An 18251-nucleotide genomic window follows, 5' to 3' on the forward strand; every position below is an offset into this window, starting at 1 on the left:
CACAAGATACGGACGTCTCAGTCATATTAGGCATCATGGGGCACCTCGTCACTCTAGCAACATGGTAAGGCAGACCCATCTACTATCTGGATATTGGGAAACCCCGCGCTAACCTGTTCTAGCTCTCTTAACCAGTGGGCTCTCGACTTTGAGGGCAATGCGGAGCGCATCATTGAAAGCATTAGGCAAGCTAAGGCTGCTGGCGCCACTTTGCGCGTTGGACCGGAACTCGAGATTACGGGCTATGGAGTTCTGGATGGCTTCCTTGAGGGCGACACCTTCTTGCACTCATGGGAAATGCTTGCCCGCATCATCGACCATCCCGATTGCCAGGATATCGTGGTTGATGTGGGATTGCCGGTTCGCCATCGCAATGTGCGCTACAACTGCCGGTAAGTATTTCCGATGAACCTGGTATCGCATTAGCTGATATATTCTCTTAAGTGTGATTTTCTACAACCGGAAGATCATCCTGATTAGACCGAAGATGTGGCTTGCCAATGGTTCAGTCAATCGCTCTCTATACTTCGGAGAATAGTTGCTAATATAATTTCTTATATATAGATGGCAACTATCGCGAGCACCGACACTTTACGCCCTGGCAGCGTCCACAGGAGGTGGAAGACTATTATTTGGAATCAATTGTTGGAAAGATTACTGGCCAGTACAAGGTTCCATTTGGTGACGCCGTTATCAGCACGAGAGATACATGCCTGGGCCTTGAGACCTGTGAGGAGCTGTTTACCCCTAATGGGTAGGTATCGAACTCTCCATGTGGCTTTAGATGCTAACAGTCAATTTTAGCCCTCATGTTCCATATGGCCTAGCTGGTAAGTCTCAATGTCCAGATCACCGCGCTTATTGTCTAATTTAAATTAGGTGTTGAGATCATCTCCAATTCTTCAGGCAGCCACCACGAACTGAAGAAGCTTGACACTCGGATCAATTTGATCACCCAGGCTACCAAACTGGTGAGTAAAAAAACAACGTTACAATAATTGTATAACACTTTTCTTACACTTCACAGAGCGGCGGAATCTACCTTTATGCCAACCAGCAAGGCTGTGACGGTGATCGTCTGTACTATGACGGATGTGCTATGATTGTCGTCAACGGTGACATCGTGGCCCAAGGCTCGCAGTTCTCTCTGAACGATGTGGAAGTCGTCACTGCAACGGTCGACATTGAAGAAGTCCGCACCTACCGGTGCAGCGCAAGCCGTGGAATGCAAGCGAGCAAGCAGTCGCCCTATGTCCGCCTTGATCTTGACATCAGACTCTCTCGCCGGGATGAAGATGCTGAGCCTAGCCTCGCGACTGCTCAGCCTATCAAGCCTCGGTACCATCCTCCCGAGGAGGAGATTGCTCTGGGACCTGCCTGCTGGCTATGGGATTACCTCCGAAGATGTGGAGCTGCCGGTTTCTTCCTCCCTCTGAGCGGTGGTATTGACAGCTGTGCCACGGCAATCATTGTGCACTCCATGTGTCGCGAAGTGCTCAAAGCAGTGGGAGAAGGAAATGAGCAGGTCATCAAGGATGTCCGCCGGTTGTGTGCACAGCCAGCAGATTCGGACTGGCTTCCTACCACTACCCAGGAAATTTGCAAGTAAGTCTTCCAAGTGTTGAGCCTGCGTCAAGCCAAATTCTTGTCCTGGTCTAGAGCAACATTGACTAATGTTTTCAGATCCATCTTCCATACTAGCTACATGGGCACACAAAATTCAGGCCGGGAGACACGCGACAGAGCGGCACGACTAGCCAGTGATATTGGTTCTTACCACATTGACTTCAATTTCGATACTGTGGTCACTTCTATCATGAATCTCTTCACTGTTATCACCAACTTCCAGCCTCGTTTCAAAATGCACGGTGGATCTCCCGCAGAGAATGCCGCGCTTCAGAATGTGCAGGCTCGGCTCAGAATGGTTCTCTCATATCTGTTTGCCTCGTTATTGCCGACTGTGCGTCAACGCCCTGGCGGTGGTGGCTTGCTCGTTCTCGCATCTTCCAATGTTGATGGTAAGTCTCTCAAATACAACATTCGTACTTATTGAGCATCTTCACTAACCGTTATTGCAGAATGGTACGCCACATAAATACACTAATTCACTTCCTAATGACTGACTCAACCCATCTAGTTTGCGAGGCTACCTCACCAAGTACGATGCCAGCTCCGCCGATGTAAGCATCAATTTCCCCAAGTCCAAGCACCACGTATATTCCCGACTAATCAAAACAACCAGCTCAACCCCATCGGCTCCATAAGCAAAGTAGACCTTAAGAAATTCATTTCCTGGTCCGGCCGAAGCTTCGGCCTCCCAATCCTCGAAGAATTCATCCACGCAACACCCACGGCCGAGTTAGAGCCTATCACGCACGACTACGTTCAATCCGACGAGGCCGACATGGGCGTTACGTACGCGCAGCTGGGCGTTTTCGGATACTTGAGAAAGGTGTCCAAGCTCGGGCCTTACTCTATGTACGAGAAGCTGCTCCACCTGTGGGGCAACGAGTACAGCCCGCGCGAGATCTACGAGAAAACCCGCCATTTCTTCTACTACTACTCTATCAACAGACATAAGATGACTGTTCTTACGCCTAGCTACCATGCTGAGCAGTACTCGCCCGAAGACAATCGTCATGATCTGAGGCAGTTCCTTTGTATGTTTTTCTCATTCTCGGGTTTGTGGGTTGCGTGCTAATTTTGGTTGTGTAGACCCGCCGTTTACCTGGGCGTACCAGAAGATGGAAGAGAATGTTAAGTACTGGGAATCTAAGGGATGGACTACTGGCAAGGGAGCGAAGAAGAGTGTCAAGGCTGATTAGAGGTAGATCGTGTTTGTTTTAAAGTTTTCAAGATGTTCCGTGTACCTGACTTAGGTCTTGCTTGATATTACAATCTCAATAGCAATTAAGAATGGTTAATTTATGGACTTGTATTATCTCCTATAATATATCAAACTAGCTGGTATTTACTTTTCCAAGTAGCATGAGGGGAGAAAGGCAACAATTAAATGTACACAGAGCCAGTGGCTCGAAGGAAAGTTCGGAAGCAATTTGCAAATATAAAAAAGACGCCATCCGAAAACCCTAGAATAGCTAAATGATACATTGAAGAAACGCGCTGAAGTGCCAGACAGGAAATGAGGTCATGTTAAAGGTCATAACCAGGGAACATAGTCGTTCATCGTAGATATTGTTCAAACAGAGTCCTAGTCTTTCCAGAACCAACCACTCTTCGAGTTCTTCGATGTGTCAGACTCTGATTTGAAACCTTCCTGGGGATGAGACACCTCAACAGACTCGTCACTTTCCTCTCGGCCATCTGCGAAACGTCTTGTATTGACAGTCTTGCTCTCAACAGAGCCATCTGGGAGCCGCACGCGTTCTGTTCGAGTCATAGTGGAGATTATGCGAGGCTGCGCTGATTCCGAGACAGCTTCAATTGGCTTTATCTCAATCTCGGTCGGCGAATCCTTGGGTGTTTCAGGAACTGATTTTCTGTTTCCACCAGACACAAGATCGATCCAATTCTCATTGTCATCACGGCTGTGCTCATCCTTGGCCTTTGGAGGGCTGCGTCTATATCTCTCAAGTTCGTCCTGTTGCTGCCGTCGTTCATCGAGGAGGAGACGCAGAAGAGGGCTTTCAGAGACACCGCGGAAGAATTCACGTTCGCGGTTTTCGATATCATGCAAGAAGCGCTCATACAGCTCCAGCTCGCTCTCGGCCTCCTTTGTATCTACAGATTCGTTCGCTTTCTCGGGTAGAGACCGAGACCGAGGGCGGTCCTGCTGTGGGCCTGCAAGGCCAGAGAACGTAATGCCTGACCAAGGCTGGCTATCTCTGCCATTCACATACTTCCACTTATCTCCCAAGCTACCTCTTTTCACAAGCCCTTTTAGCCAGTCCTTTCCGGACTCGGATCTCGTGACGGAGGCATTGCGATCAAGCATCGGCATATCGTTCTCGAGTCGAAGTAAATCCTCGAAGGCTTCTCGCCACTGTGGTTCGGAGGTGTCGCGTTCGGAGTTGAGATGCAAAGTTGACATGATAGATGAGAAAACGCCCCTTTCAGGGTGCGCTCGATATTGTGCTTGGCGTTCTAGATGGAGAGGCGAGTACGGGCTGAACATGATATACGCGATCGGCCATGTTGGCGAGTCGGTGTCCTCAAACATATCCCGGACGAGGAGATTGTGGCCAGAGTGTAGAAGTTGCGATGCAAACGGGAAGAAATGGTCCTCAAGCCAGGAATCGAGGCCAAAAAAGTCGGATGATCCATTACCCCAATTTCCCCACGATTGAGAGTTTTTCGGATCATCATTCTCGGGCCAGCGTGGTCGTGAATGCCTTCCATAGTTGCGCGGATCATCTCCATCTCTGTTGCCCGAATAACCACTTCCATTGTCTCGGTCTGTTGGATAACCGGCACTGCCCGTATTATCACCGGTTCGTTGATGAGCCATCCGACTTGCATAACTATGATCATCTGCAAATATGCCCCAGTTACCATTTTGAGGTTGTGTCATCATCGAAGGGAGGCCCGTGATAGATTGAAGCATGGTGGAGACCTGCTCGTCGGCATAGCGCCGGAAGGCGACGAACGGGTTGTTTTCATCATCAGGCCAGTCCTTCTGGGTCGAAATGTCCTTGCGGTTGGTGTCTCCGTTGCCCATGTTTTATGATAAGATCAGATAATAACAATAGATACTACCCTGATAGGCTGAGGGAAGGAAACGCGAAGAGGCGCAGACTTGAATACATGTTGGGGAGCCCCACTCTATACCACGTGATCCCCAATGTATTTTGGTATTTGCCTTAGTTTTTTTTTCGATATTGTTTTGTTCATATGATTTTCAATGTTCCTCTTTCTCTATGTGACTTTATGATATAACTAATCTCTGTGATTTTCTCATTCTAACTTACTTCAACTTCAGAACTGTTTAACAGGTATACTACTTTACATATACAAACACGACATTGAGCCGCTGGCGTCATTCCAAGGCTAGGCCCCACTACAGATATAGCCTGGAACCATAGTTCAACCTCCAAAGTATGGGGATAAAAGTCCAAGATTATGTGTCTAGTGTTCTCATATGTCTTTGGAAGCGGAATATTCAACTTATACCGCCTCTATACTTAACGATACAGGGGTTAGATGATCCGGATATCCAATTAGTCCAATGTGGTATTCGAGACGTTTCAATTAGTATTCTACTATGATGTCTCCTTCTGATATTCTTCAGATATTCTTACGATTTTCTTTCTAAATGTATTTTTAGATGCCTATAAATCTCTGTTTAGAATAATCAGCCATGAACTGTACGAAGCATGGTGAAAACTGCAATGTACAAAAGAGCTTCTCCATAATTATATAATAAATGCACTCCTAGAGAGCTTGCTCGATTAATCGTGATACGCTATACCATTGTATAGAAGATAGTTTAGAGATTGCTCAGCAGCTATGAAAGGGTGAAATTAATGAACAAAATAAGATTGTGGATAATTCAAAAAAGCACTAAAGTCAAGTTCCTCGGGTACATTTGAAATGTCCGTAGGCTGGTTGAACGAAGAGTAAGCTATTGAATTATAAGCTATGTCACTAGCAAATAGACTGCAATAAGGCTGATGAGTCTTTGGGGCAAAGTATCAAAATGCATTAAATTTTTTAAAAGCTGCAGTTCAAGAATTCTCGAGCTGAGAGTAAGAGAGCCTTATATATAGAAGTCTCTAACATCTACCCAGGTATCCAGGTTCAGTACTAACTTACATGCCACCAGTAATAAATATTGTATTTATTCAAATGCATACAACTAATTAAATACAGAAAAAGCCAGGGTTAGGTGTTTCCAGCAAATGCAGCAGGGTACAATTTACATGTACTACTATGTGCGTATGCAATCCATGGGGACCAACAACCATTAATAAGATCGATAGACTGAATTCAGGATACCGTGTATCCTTATTTGAAGTCAAAAAAGGCATTTTATTCAATCATAAAGAGCAGATGATTGTTTCAACCTGCATATGTCAGTCAAATGTCAGAAAAAGGTCCGGAATCTGACACCAACGTTGGAAGGCGTGTACAAAGTAGGGGCGCAGGACAGCAGCATGAGGGAAGACTCATCTGGCTATTATCCTCCCGTTTTGCATTGTGTATTTATGTATGTACTTCTACAAGAATAGTCCGCTCATGCAGCCACTGTTGTTAACTACATAGGTATGTTTGTCCCATCATATTTAGGACATTGTATGTAATAAAACGCTGACGTGCTTTGAGATGTCTTTTCAGATGCATACAAAGCCAGTGAAATGCATAAAATGTGTAGATGCTGTTTCTATGTATAATCTTTGACATACAGAGTAAATTAACTACTAATTAATCGGAAGGATGCTTTGAAATTTTTTATGTCTTTATATCAATTTAGTACCAGGTGGTAGAAACATTCTGGGAGATGGTAGAAAGAGGGACGGAAAAAAATATCCTAATGAAGATAATGTGTTTCCCAACTCACACAAGTGCCTATCTTTGAGCCTCCCATGCTTCCTTAAATCCAGCAAATCGAATCCACATTGGTTTATCTCCCTCCTCCACAGTGGAATCAACGGCTATCGAGTAGTTAGTAGGGGGGCAAATGTGTATCTAGGTAATATCAGGTCCGGCTGCTTACCTATATTGCCAATCCTAAGCCACATATCTCCCTTGATCGGCATCTCGGGGATTTTGCTCTCATATGTCTGGCAGACTTTCTGACCATGTGCCAGAGCCCGCGCTAGCTTAGCTAGATGTCCATCATCACCGGGATGGGCGATGCTTCGCACGAATATCTGTGGCCAATCTTCCTTTATGGGATAATTGGCTACCTGGTCCAGCAGAAGCTCTGGCGATCCACGTGAAACATACATTAGGAGATCGATGCGTCCTTTCCACTCCATCATGCGCAGCTTGGATTGCTGGGTCATGAATGGGAGATTGATAATCTTGGAAAAGAAGATAGACGCATTGACACAATGCAAGAGGAAGAAATCAAGCTTCATCTCTCTGTTCGGACTCTGGGCGGCACTGGTGTAGTAGGCTGACGGTATATATTTAGCAATAGCTCCTTGCTAGCATCACTCAAACAATACCAGAAAGTACTTCCAAGGCTAAACTTACCGACTGTATTGATCATATCCGCCACCCGTTCCTCCACCTGGTCCTCAGAGACAGTGTATTGAGAAGCATACTTCATCATCTTCTCAGGTGCTCGGTGGAGCACTCCATCCTTAATCTTATTACCGTCAGTCCACTGAACACTCTCAACAAGAGCCTTGTCAGCCCGGATCTCATTAACGAGCTGGAGCAGGGATTTCTGTCCGGGCTTCCCGACCCCGCCAGCCATCTTCTCCGCCGGTAGGAAGAATGCATGACCAATCCAATCATCGTGCACTGCTGTCTGGGCAAGGGCCTGAGCTACAATGGCAGGCTGGTTGAACTCTATACCGAAGCCAAGGTGGATGAGGGGGTGGACGAGGCCTGAATTGATTAGCCCGAAGAACATAAAATACCAATATAACTCAGTATAACTAGAAAAAATACTTACCAGCAAACAGCCGACACATCATACTCTCGGCTCGCTCATCTCCCGCGAAGAGATACTCTCCCAGAACCCCAGTAACGCCCTTGGTATCAATCTCATGCTGGAAGAAAGCGAGATAATGAGGGTAATTTTCTTCCTTCCCAAAGTACTCCTGAAACTTAGCGACATCATGCATAGACTGGACGATGTCTTGGTTCACTGGAAAGGCGGGTCTCTGATAAGTCTTATCTCGCTCATCGCAAGCCTTGATGTCCTCTGGTGCTGCACCAAGAGCATAGATAGTAAGGATATGATGAGGAATGTGGTCTGTCTCTACATTAGAGATAATTAGTGGCGAGGATTTATCCTGAAAAACACATACTGTGGAACCGTTTGTCATTGAAGAAGACATGGTGGCTGGCCATGTCTTGCTGCAAGATCTCGCTCGCTATCTGCGCAGTATCTTCCCTCACATTTGAGTTGTAGATACCTGCGTCTGTCACTGGCGACAGCTGGATCTTAGTGGCAGTAGCCATTCTGGACGAAGTGCCGCGGGAAATGTTCCCGGTACTGGAACTACACGAGATGTGCCGAACGGCTAGTCGCGGGAGGGGTGGAGCAGGTGGAGATATCGAAGCAGAAGAGCAGGTTGTTTGAAACGGTGAGTGTAAACTGAAATAGCAGCGAGTACTATTCAGTGAGAGAAGCCGACTCTTATTTGTAGCTGCGGGTTTTGATCCGAATGAATGATGTTTGTGACACCGAAGAAGGCCGAGAAGCATGTCCTTTATATAGCTTGAGCCATTCGGTCCATGCATAGACTATATTAATAATTTAGACCTGTACAACTGTCAGGGATATGTCGCTAGATAGTTCTCCAAGAAATTGACCTGCAGTTCATCAATAATGGAGCCTATCAGAGTCGTACAATTATACAAGGGTAAAAGGCGGAGAAGTCGGGAGTAGTTACCCATGGCCAACGTCATTTGGTCGGAAGCAGTACAGGCGTTTTCTAGACCGGTCTTGCTGACGTACTTTATGTTACTTCCTTGGGCTATTTCATGATTACAAGAGTTCTAGGTCTGGGTTGCTCTATCATATAAATCTATTTGATGATTACGAGATTTCTGGGTCTAGCCTTAGAGGTTACCTAACATAAAATGATCTTTTTTAACTTGTTTGTTTTGAATAGTATTCTTTGTGAATATCATTGGTGGGGTATATTTCATTCTGGGGTGCAAGATTAAGGTCAAAAGACTACGCGTCCAAGAAAAGGAACCAAAAACAGCAACGAATTTCAGCTTTCAGCCCTCGGTTTCCCTCTCCTTCTTGCGACGTTGTCGGTCTCGTTCCATCTTCTTGAACAGCGGATGGTGCCCCTTATCCTTGAGCTGCTTGTTCCTGCTCTTGTTGTACTCGATATAGGCCATATCATCACCACCAGCCAGACCACTAAGAGTGGCAGCACTCCGTTTAGCCCCGCCTTTCTTGGATGTCACTCGTTTGCCGGAGCGCATCGAGAATAGATCATCGTTGACCTGTTCGACGTCGGCGGACGACTCATTCTGCAACATGACTTCTTGCAAAAGCTCGCGGCGCTCCGCTGGCGTCGAGTAAGAGAGTCCTTCATAATTATCTATGCCTTGGAGATGGGTGATGACCTTGAAAGCATAACCCTGATCGATCAGGAATGCCTGGCGTTTGGCCGAGTAGACCATCTCATTAGTGTCCTTGGATACGAGCGAGTAGAAGAAAGCATTGAAGCCCTCGTCATTTCGACGCTTAGCTCGTAGGATTCGTCCCAGGCGCTGAGCCTCCTGACGACGCGAACCGTAGTGAGACGAGATCTGGATCAGACAGGTGGCCTCAGGTAGATCGAGTGAGGTATCACCAATCTTAGACAGGAAGATAGTGTTGACCTGCTCATTGTGTTGGAAATTCTCCAGGATACGCATGCGCTCATTTTGAGGAGTTCCACCGTAAATGTAAGCCTTGTTCAGCTTGAGCGCATATCGCTCGAGGGCATAGACATTGTCAGAGAACACGATGATCTTATCGCCGCGCTTCTCGTGGAAATCGATCAGGAACTGACACGCTTGGAACTTGCGAGGGTTCATGATGTACAGAAGAGCCTGTTTCCTAGAGCTTTCTCGCAAATATTCAGAGTAGAACTCGGTGGTCATCGGGCACCAGACCTCGGCACATTGGACCTTGGCGATATGGCCCTGTGCAGCAAGTTCCATCCAGTTTGCTTCGTAGAGCTTCGGTCCGATCAAGAAGTTCAAATCTTTGATCTTGTCGTCCTCACGCAGTAGTGTTGCAGTGAGACCAAGCTTACTCTGTGCGGCGATAGCGGATGTGACCTTTCGGAACATCGATGCCGGCACAACGTGCACCTCATCAAGAATCATCATACCCCATTCTCTCGATTGAAGCCAGTCCATCATCTTCTGGGCGTCATAAGACCGGGCACGGGTCTGTGACACCATTGAGTATGTGGACACAATAATACCGGTTGATCGCTTGAATTTTTCTTTATGGTCGGACGTGAAAATGGCGATATCACCTGGATCGATGGTTGTCCACCGCAGGAACTCATTTCGCCACTGAACCACGGACATAGAACTGGTGCAGAGGACAATCGTGCCTTTCTTGATGGTCGCCGCAGCAGTGATACCCACAAGGGTTTTACCCGCACCACAAGGAAGCACAATGATACCACTCTTGGCTCGTCCGTTACCGAACATTTTACTTAAGCTCTTCTCTTGGTAGGACCGAATCCGGGCCGCAGGTTTCAAATCCATATCCAGGTTTGGATTAACTGTGTCTCCTTGGAAATCATATTCTTCCAGGGCAGGACATCCGATCGATTGGCAGCGAGCCTTGACCACTTCGACACCAGCAGCGGGGATTTCGAAACTATACGTGATTGCTTCTTCAGTCTCATCCTCGCCAATGTCGTCGATGCCATAGTTGACAGCCCCTCCTTCTTCGGTTTCATCTCTGACTACGGCTGCGGCAGCCTCCTGTTGAGTGGTCTCTCGTACACCGGCTGCATCTTTCGTTCCAGGAATGACAAGACCGCCCATTTTCGGGGCAGCCCGTTCAATGATTCCTTCGGTGTTATCCATTCTCTGAGGGCCAATCACTTCATCTTTTAGCAACCGCTGAAGCATTTCAGGATCTGTCGTTTCCACATAGTATCGATTATGCCTCAGCACCATCTTGATTTTTCCGTAGGACTTTGTGAACTCGATGATGAATGTCCGAATGCTTTCGGGCAGCGGTGTTTTCGACAAACGGTCCAAGAACTCAACAATATCCTGCGGTTTGAGACCGACCGAAACCGCAGCATATAAACTGTGTCCGGTCAAGCGATATTCGTGGAGATGGGTCGGACGAGAAAGCGGTTCCGCGATGGTGGTCAGGAAATCTTGGGCCTGGGGTGCCAGCGGGGAGAAACTCTCGAGGGTGATTGTGCCCTTCAAAGGCTCGATCCATAATGGCCGGTTGTAGTGGTCGCGCTTCAGTGGGAGCGAAGAAAGATCTTTGTATCCAAATCTGGGGTCCGTCTTCTCCACCTGATTCTTCTTGCCGAACGCCTCGAGAGAAAACTTATTGACGACCGCTTTATGCTCTAATTTTAGTCCCTGGTTCACTTTAGGTGAGCAGACTGCCACACTGTACCTTTCAAGCTAGATTCCTCTGGCAAGTCTTCCTGGTCCGAGTATTCATCGCTGCTGGAAATTTCGATATCGGGGACTGGTGTAGCCCGTTTTGAAGCACCGCTCGACCGACCGGCTGGATATAATCAGTCACCTGTCGTTTAGAGATATGTACCGGAGACTTACTGTCAGCGGCTTTGCGTTTGGGAGGCATGTTTGGACTGCTTCAGCGCGACAAACAAAAAAAAAGCGTGCTGATCAGATAGTATCTTGGTGAGTGAGCCCCCGGTGAGACGGAGCGACGCCTCCGTTGAAGGTATCTCACGCCAGCATGGAACCAAGATGCTGCGCCGGGTGAACAGGCGGCGGAAAAAAAAGGTCAACCGTTTATTGCAAAACAACGGGGTAGATGTCGGTGTTAGAAGAGAAAAAGTGTTCAGCGGGAGTGGGAGATCGCTCTAAGCGACAAGATATATATGATGAAGAGAAGGATCAAGGCAGAAGTCGTCCTTAATTCCAAACCTTAGACGATGCGATGGTTGATAATCATTGGCCTGAGGCACCAATGACAATAATTGGTCCGTGCATAGCCGTTCAACTGACGTAGAGCATCCTCAAACGTTTTCTGTTGCTTCACATATCTAAAAACGACCAGATTGTTCGCCATGAATACGGTAATTTCCTTTGTCTAATGCCTCTTGAACATCGCTAATCATGTGGTACTCTAGATTCGATCAACCTGGTGAGCAATGATACCTCTATCTGAAAAGATGAAATCCGAACAACCCGGAACATGATTACTGATGTGGTTCTCATTTAAACAGGATGGGCTGGGGCACCCTTTGCCTTGGTATGTGACCTATCAATTAACCGCTGGCCAATTACCAGTCACAAATCCAGCGATTCACATGCAAAGGAGTGACTAACCGTTCCCCCATGCAGCCGGTGGCGGAGCGTACTATTTTGCGAAGCAATCAATCAACGCCGACCGACAAGCCCGATTCGAAGCTGAGGTCAAGCGCAAGGCCCAAATGAAGCGTATGGAGGATGAGCACAAGCGCCAAGCGCAATTGCCGCCCACACCAACTCCAGGCAACGACACTAGCTCGAAGCGAGCGAGCATGGCGCGATTCCAGGATGCCGATGAGACCGCCTCGCCCAGTATTGAAGGTTCCCAGGATCCGGCGCCTACCCGACATGAACCCTTAACCGAGACCGACCGTGTGTTGGAAAAGGGGAAGTATGAAGCCTCGCAGCCCTATCGGCCTCCGAGTGGGAACCGGTTTAGCTGAGAGACTGGCCGCGTTGTACATTTCGATTTGGAATACTCCGTACGCAAACTGAAAAATAGAGGATTGTGGAACAAATTGGATAATATGGAGACAGGGATTTCATCGGACTCAATCTACTTCGTACTACATTTGGTTCGTTTCTCAATGGTAGCATCTCACTCGAGCTGCAAGTCAATTCACTAATGGATCAATTCGCGCAAAATTTGACCATCTAATGATCACTGTCATTCATCGCGATGATAGAGAGAGGTCTAATCATCTCCACTCTCAATAGTAACAATGTGTAATAATGTGTAATAATAGCACTATCCCATTGTGCTAGTCAAAAAAAAAAGAACAAAACGCCAAACTTCAAACTCCTTGGGCATAATGCATCATGTCGCAAGCCGGGTGTCTCTTGTCAACGCCTGCACCGACAGTCCCCGTCAAAATTGCGAGTCGTCAAACAGTGTCTAGCGCGCATGAAAGCAAAGTGGGGGGTTCCTGTATGCTCGGTTAGTTTCTCCACACCAGCGCGCATTAACTGCAAGAGTAAAACATGGTAGATTTCCATGACTTACTTGGCGCTGGTGGATATGCCCTTGCTCCGTTGTCGCGAGCTTTCTAGAGCAGGTGGAACAAATGGGAGTACCACACCTGATACAATGCAACCCATGGCGACAGCGCGGACAGCGCGAGAGTCGGGACGAGGTCGGTGGGCTGAAAAGTGACGGATGGAGGGACGGGCGATTTGGGAGGCGATGGAAGCCATAGTGTAGAATGGAAGGTTGGTATACTTTGCAGTATTGGATTTTGATCGGGTTTTGATCTAAGAGGATCGAATTTTGACCTGAGAGGATCGGATTTTAGATCTGAGAGTAACTGTAAATGTAAAAAAAAAGATGATGAAATAGGAAAGACTTTTATAAGCAAATTAGCAGTCAGGCCATTCAATCGCGCAAGTGACCCGGGGGCGGGGCATATGGCCTGATCAACGATGAGAACATTCGTGATCAGACACTTAACACTGCCCAGGTGGCTTTTACGGCTTAGTTATGACTTAGTTATGGCTGATCAACATCTTTTCCCATCAAATAGAATCACTGCATGTCTCATATCGGAGTATAGAGCAACGCCATCGCGGGGGTTCAAGTCGCAAAATTTGTGGGGATTTGGAACGCTTTGGGCTTCACCGTATTAAGAGTACGGGAATATGGATATAGATCGGGAACTTAGTTCCGGAATTATCATGTCTCTCTATACTCTAAGAGTAAAATCTAATAAACATAACATATAGGTAGCTATGGATCTACATTACGAACATATATATTAACTCTGTTATGCTTACTTAGTTTCACTCCAAATACTACTTCATAATTAATCAATCCTCTTAATTTATAGTATTTAATAGCTATAAAAATGAGTGAAGTACGATTATTGCCTTAGGCACTAGGTATAATTCTTGGTGTACGGAGTAACGTAATCCACTACCGAGTGACGCACACTACCGAGTGACGCACCCCCACCCAACTTCCTGAATTCAAATGCATTTATCTCAACCAAAACGCCATTAAATTAAATAAACTAAAATCATCATCTATCTGGACATGTCTCTCTCCTATGTCCTGGCTTCCTACATATTCCACATGCTCGTCCAGCCTGGGGGGGCGGCCTTAAACCTTCCGAAACCTGCTCACGATAGTTGTTGATACGCGCTACTTGAGCCTCAAATGGCTCTGAACGTAGCTCACGAACATCCTGAACTGAGAGATCCCCTTCGTGGACTATCGTCCTTGTAGATCGGGTTCGCTTTTGCTTTTTCTTCTCGTTTTCAGCGCGTAAATCGCTCACTTCTTTCTCTAGTAGTGCGGCGGAATGCATCGTGATCTGGCAGGCTTTTAAAACCTGGTTGATAGCGGAATTGAGCGGGCTAGGGGGGCTCCTTGATCTCGTACGAAGTAGTGCTTTTATTGAGGAGGCTTGCTTTTGCAATTGCACATAGTTCGAAGGTGTTTTTGGATCCCAATCACTACCCCGGCTAGAAGGGGGGTAGGGGTTCGAAGACGAATATCAAGCCTCGAAATCACTCTCTCCGGTGTAAAAGGGACTAAACCAGCTGCTCCGAAGCTGTTTTTAATAGTCTCTGATTTAAAAGCTTCAATTCGTGCGAGAGGGTATGCTTCGAGGAAATCAAGTTTATCAATATGATTTATCCCAACCCGCATTTTTGCTTCAACCAGCCGGCCGTACGAGCGTTTTAACACCGCAAAACAGCCTATATCCAAAGGCTGTAAAAGGTGAGAGGAATGCGGAGGCATACAGATCGGTATAATTTTGTTTTCTTCACAGATTTCATCGAACTTCGGGGTTAAATGACTTCCGTGGCCGTCAAGTATCAAAAGCCGATATACCCCCTTCATACGTATAGAAGTGGTAGGAATAAAGAGCTTTTTTAACCAGCGAAGTCCAATTTCATCAGAGGTCCATCCATTAGGACTAACCTCAAATCGCCAATCGTCCGGGAGGCCGTCAAACCAGGATTCAATAAAGACTTTGCCTTTAAAAATCACACACGGTGGAAGGGCCCAACCAGTAGCATTTATACACTCAATAGCCGTCACCCATTCACGATTTCCAGGTTGTAAAAGTGCTCGCCGACCGTAGTATTCGCTTCTCGTAATAACCTTCGCAGTCGCCGTTAATCCCATCGCAAAACCCGTCTCATCAAAGTTATAAACGTCATCCGGATCGATCCCAAATTGTAGGATAGTTTTTTGAATAAGATCAAACCACTCCTTTATAATTTTTGGATCCTCACATTTCGCACGCTCGTAGTTATAACGTTTCGAGAAACGAGAGGAGAGAAGAGGACGTCGTTTAACAAATTTTGTAACCCAATTTTCGCCAACCGAAAGAACCGGGCTAGATCCGCGCTTTTCAAGAAGAAGATTCGCCATTTCTCGTACAGTAGCAGGCCGGGGGGCTGCTCCACGTAGATCCATAGAGAGTATCCATTTTTCAAGAGATTGCTCTTCAAGCTCAGTCAGTTTATGTGAGTTAGCGCGTAAAATCGCGCGGTTTTGAACACCCCGGAGGCGGCGGCGGAGGGTAGCCTCAGGCACTTTAAAACAGCGCGCAGCTTCACGAATTGAAGAGAATTTTTCATTCTTAAAATCTTGGATAGCTAATAAGATCCTACCCTCTTGCTCGGTTGAATCTTTAGACGATCGAGAACGAATTGGTGGCATAGTGGGTGGTTGAAGAGAGAGGGTTATATTAATTGACGCGTTTTGGGAGGGGGTGCGTCACTCGGTAGTGTGCGTCACTCGGTAGTGGATTACGTTAGTGTACGGAGTATACCTGAGGTACTACAATTCTTGGTACAATGTGTATGTAGTATATACCTGAGGCACTATATTACGTGCCAGTTCTTTATAAAGCAATTAGAAAATGTGGTGCGGGGCGAAAGCCGAAGGGCCGGGTAGACCGCCTTTCTCCGGAGATGTATACATCACGTGCGATAAAAGCTTCGATAACGATCATGAAATGGGGAGACTTCCCAAGGTTGGACCTCGCGAACTTTGGACTTTCTTTTCTTCTTCCAAGAAATCTCTGACCATCATGGCAGCTCATAACGTTGTTATCCTGAAGGCTGCATTCGCAGCTTGTCTATTGCGCCCTGATCCTACTTCGGTTCCTCTAGATGAGATAAGCGCGTTCCACACCTCCCTCGAGCGCGCGCTGTCGCATTGCTCCCCAGTCAACATTCAGGTCTGACCCGTTTTCACCTCTTAACTCTCAACTTCTTGCTTACTAAACAATTCTTTCACCATACAGACCTGTAAAGCCTGGTTGCTGCGCCAGGTTGCCTTTTCATCCAATAGGGTTGGGGGGTTGGTTAACTACCTGGATGCTCTCGCTGCATCCTTCCAACCACAGCCCACTGGATCCAAATTGTCACCGAAGCGCCAACGCCTCCACATCCTTTACTTGCTTAACGATCTGTTACATCATTGCAAGTATCATCTAGGCACCACTACGACCTTCTCCACAGTCAGCGGGTCCCTGCAGTTGCATCTCGTGAACTTGGTCGGTCACGCAGCGACAAGTGATCGTCAAAAGAACCCACGTCACCATCGACGGCTAGATGATCTGCTAGATGTCTGGTCTGAGCACGAATACTTTCATCCCGATCTGGTCAATAAGCTTCGCGAAGTTGTAGCCATGGGTGGCCCCCCACCCTCCAACGATACGGCCGAGCTAAACCCAGCCAAGAAGTCCGGCAAGGATGTACCCTTTATCGTACCATCTACACATGGAGATCTATCCACCCGTTGGCATGAAATTCGTGTGGGCAACATTTATCCTCACATTATTCCCAACTCGACTATTCCCATTCAAACCGATGCCATAAGACCGATACAATTACTAGCAGGTCCCGCCAGCCGAAAGTCGGTGGAAACACTCAAAGCCTTTTTTGCTGATGTGAACAATTCTTTCGACCGGGAAACTCACCGGGATGATAGACATACAGACACCGATCAGGCGGGGCAGAAAGTCACCCGGGGTGAGAACACGTCTGATATCCTCGATGGCGAACATTACTACGGATGGTCTCTTGAATTCTCTCAAGCCACAGACACAGATACCGAGGACTCGCGCAGCCGAAGCCGCAGTCGAACTCGCAGCCGCAGTCATTCGCGGACTAATCACAAGCGCCGACGCTACAGTGACAGCTCCAGCAGCCGGTCCGAGTCGAATTCTCCAAGTGGATCACGATCATACAGAAATGGCTTCCGCCATTACCGTAACAGACGATCGAAAAGCCGCTCTCCACAGCGCTCACGCAGCCGCGAAAGTTCATACACACCTCGTGAACCGCCCACTTCACACTTCCCGCCCCCTCACCATCCTCAACATCCCCCTGCACCTATCAACTCCTTCCCCCCTACCCACCCCCCAACTGGACAATATGCTCATCCTCCCATGGGTCCCAACACCGGCTACGCCCAAGTACCTCCACCCAACTACGGTTCTTGGCCTCCTCCGCCTCCGCATATGCCCTTCCCCCCACCAGGGCCCGGATCCTCATCATCTGCCTTCCCCCCTCCGTACCACCATCATCCCTCTCTGCAACAGGGACAGAACCAGGGACAGCAGCAGGAGTACGGGATGCCCCCTAACCAGCACCACTTCCCCCCTCCTTACTCTGGGGGTCAGCAGGGTGGGCCATGGGGACCACCTCCCCAGGGTGGGCGGGGATGGAAATAGACATATGTATGTGCACATGAATGATGTAAGAGTTACGCGTGAAATGGAGTCGACTCAAATCGAGTCAGAGTGGAAGGCCTTTGGTCTTCCAATGCTGCGGTTGTATGATTACGGCCCCGCCGCAGCGGGCTATTCATGTTCATTTAAAACAATGTGAAAGAGTACATGTAATTGTTGTTCCATTTCAAGTAAGTCCGCTACTAAACAATAATATCCACGGTGTACCTGGGCGCTTAGGTCCAAGGTACATGTGTAATTTCAAACAAGCCATGTCGATGGAAATCTCAGGGAGGATAGTTGCTATCATGGCCATGGCCATGTCCCCGATGACATCAACAACTGATGCGGAGTACAACTTGATAAAGTTCGATGGTCCTCTTGTTAATGGGCCAGCAGACGAAGAAATTTACAAACATGTATAGCATAGCCTGCAAGAATAAAAACAAGTAAGAAAATAGCCACCTACAATTACACACCGTAACG

The 18251-nt window shown here is 47.4% G+C and overlaps 7 protein-coding genes across 7 annotated transcripts; 3 read left to right on the forward strand and 4 right to left on the reverse strand.

Moving 5' to 3' along the window:
• Positions 1 to 35: 35 nt before the first annotated feature.
• Positions 36 to 2825, forward strand: N7479_005305 (glutamine-dependent NAD(+) synthetase; the record flags this gene model as incomplete). The annotated part of the gene is made up of 12 exons (XM_057253002.1): positions 36 to 64; positions 123 to 392; positions 445 to 503; positions 565 to 754; positions 805 to 830; positions 880 to 971; positions 1028 to 1605; positions 1684 to 2018; positions 2079 to 2082; positions 2138 to 2180; positions 2243 to 2660; positions 2716 to 2825. 12 exons carry the CDS (start codon positions 36 to 38, stop codon positions 2823 to 2825), a joined length of 2154 nt encoding a protein of 717 aa, XP_057106864.1.
• Positions 2826 to 3211: 386 nt separating this feature from the next.
• On the reverse strand, positions 3212 to 4678 carry N7479_005306 (uncharacterized protein; the record flags this gene model as incomplete). Its single annotated transcript, XM_057253003.1, has 1 exon — positions 3212 to 4678. One exon carries the CDS (start codon positions 4676 to 4678, stop codon positions 3212 to 3214), a length of 1467 nt encoding a protein of 488 aa, XP_057106865.1.
• A 1847-nt stretch (positions 4679 to 6525) lies between these two features.
• N7479_005307 (questin oxidase family protein) lies at positions 6526 to 8343 on the reverse strand (the record flags this gene model as incomplete). The annotated part of the gene is made up of 5 exons (XM_057253004.1): positions 6526 to 6611; positions 6674 to 7078; positions 7159 to 7518; positions 7586 to 7894; positions 7944 to 8343. 5 exons carry the CDS (start codon positions 8341 to 8343, stop codon positions 6526 to 6528), a joined length of 1560 nt encoding a protein of 519 aa, XP_057106866.1.
• A 522-nt stretch (positions 8344 to 8865) lies between these two features.
• Positions 8866 to 11440, reverse strand: N7479_005308 (TFIIH/NER complex ATPase/helicase subunit SSL2; the record flags this gene model as incomplete). Its single annotated transcript, XM_057253005.1, has 3 exons — positions 8866 to 11198; positions 11249 to 11362; positions 11413 to 11440. 3 exons carry the CDS (start codon positions 11438 to 11440, stop codon positions 8866 to 8868), a joined length of 2475 nt encoding a protein of 824 aa, XP_057106867.1.
• Positions 11441 to 11891: 451 nt separating this feature from the next.
• N7479_005309 (uncharacterized protein) lies at positions 11892 to 12518 on the forward strand (the record flags this gene model as incomplete). The annotated part of the gene is made up of 4 exons (XM_057253006.1): positions 11892 to 11900; positions 11955 to 11968; positions 12051 to 12076; positions 12169 to 12518. The coding sequence occupies 4 exons, from the start codon at positions 11892 to 11894 to the stop codon at positions 12516 to 12518; spliced, it is 399 nt and encodes a 132-aa protein (XP_057106868.1).
• Positions 12519 to 13074: 556 nt separating this feature from the next.
• Positions 13075 to 13269, reverse strand: N7479_005310 (uncharacterized protein; the record flags this gene model as incomplete). Its single annotated transcript, XM_057253007.1, has 1 exon — positions 13075 to 13269. One exon carries the CDS (start codon positions 13267 to 13269, stop codon positions 13075 to 13077), a length of 195 nt encoding a protein of 64 aa, XP_057106869.1.
• Positions 13270 to 16118: 2849 nt separating this feature from the next.
• On the forward strand, positions 16119 to 17768 carry N7479_005311 (RNA polymerase II-binding domain-containing protein; the record flags this gene model as incomplete). The annotated part of the gene is made up of 2 exons (XM_057253008.1): positions 16119 to 16268; positions 16335 to 17768. 2 exons carry the CDS (start codon positions 16119 to 16121, stop codon positions 17766 to 17768), a joined length of 1584 nt encoding a protein of 527 aa, XP_057106870.1.
• Between the last annotated feature and the right edge of the window lie 483 nt (positions 17769 to 18251).

Source organism: Penicillium vulpinum (genome assembly GCF_028829585.1).
Source record: "Penicillium vulpinum strain IBT 29486 chromosome Unknown utg000003l_segment0_segment0, whole genome shotgun sequence".
Classification (NCBI taxonomy): domain Eukaryota; kingdom Fungi; phylum Ascomycota; class Eurotiomycetes; order Eurotiales; family Aspergillaceae; genus Penicillium; species Penicillium vulpinum.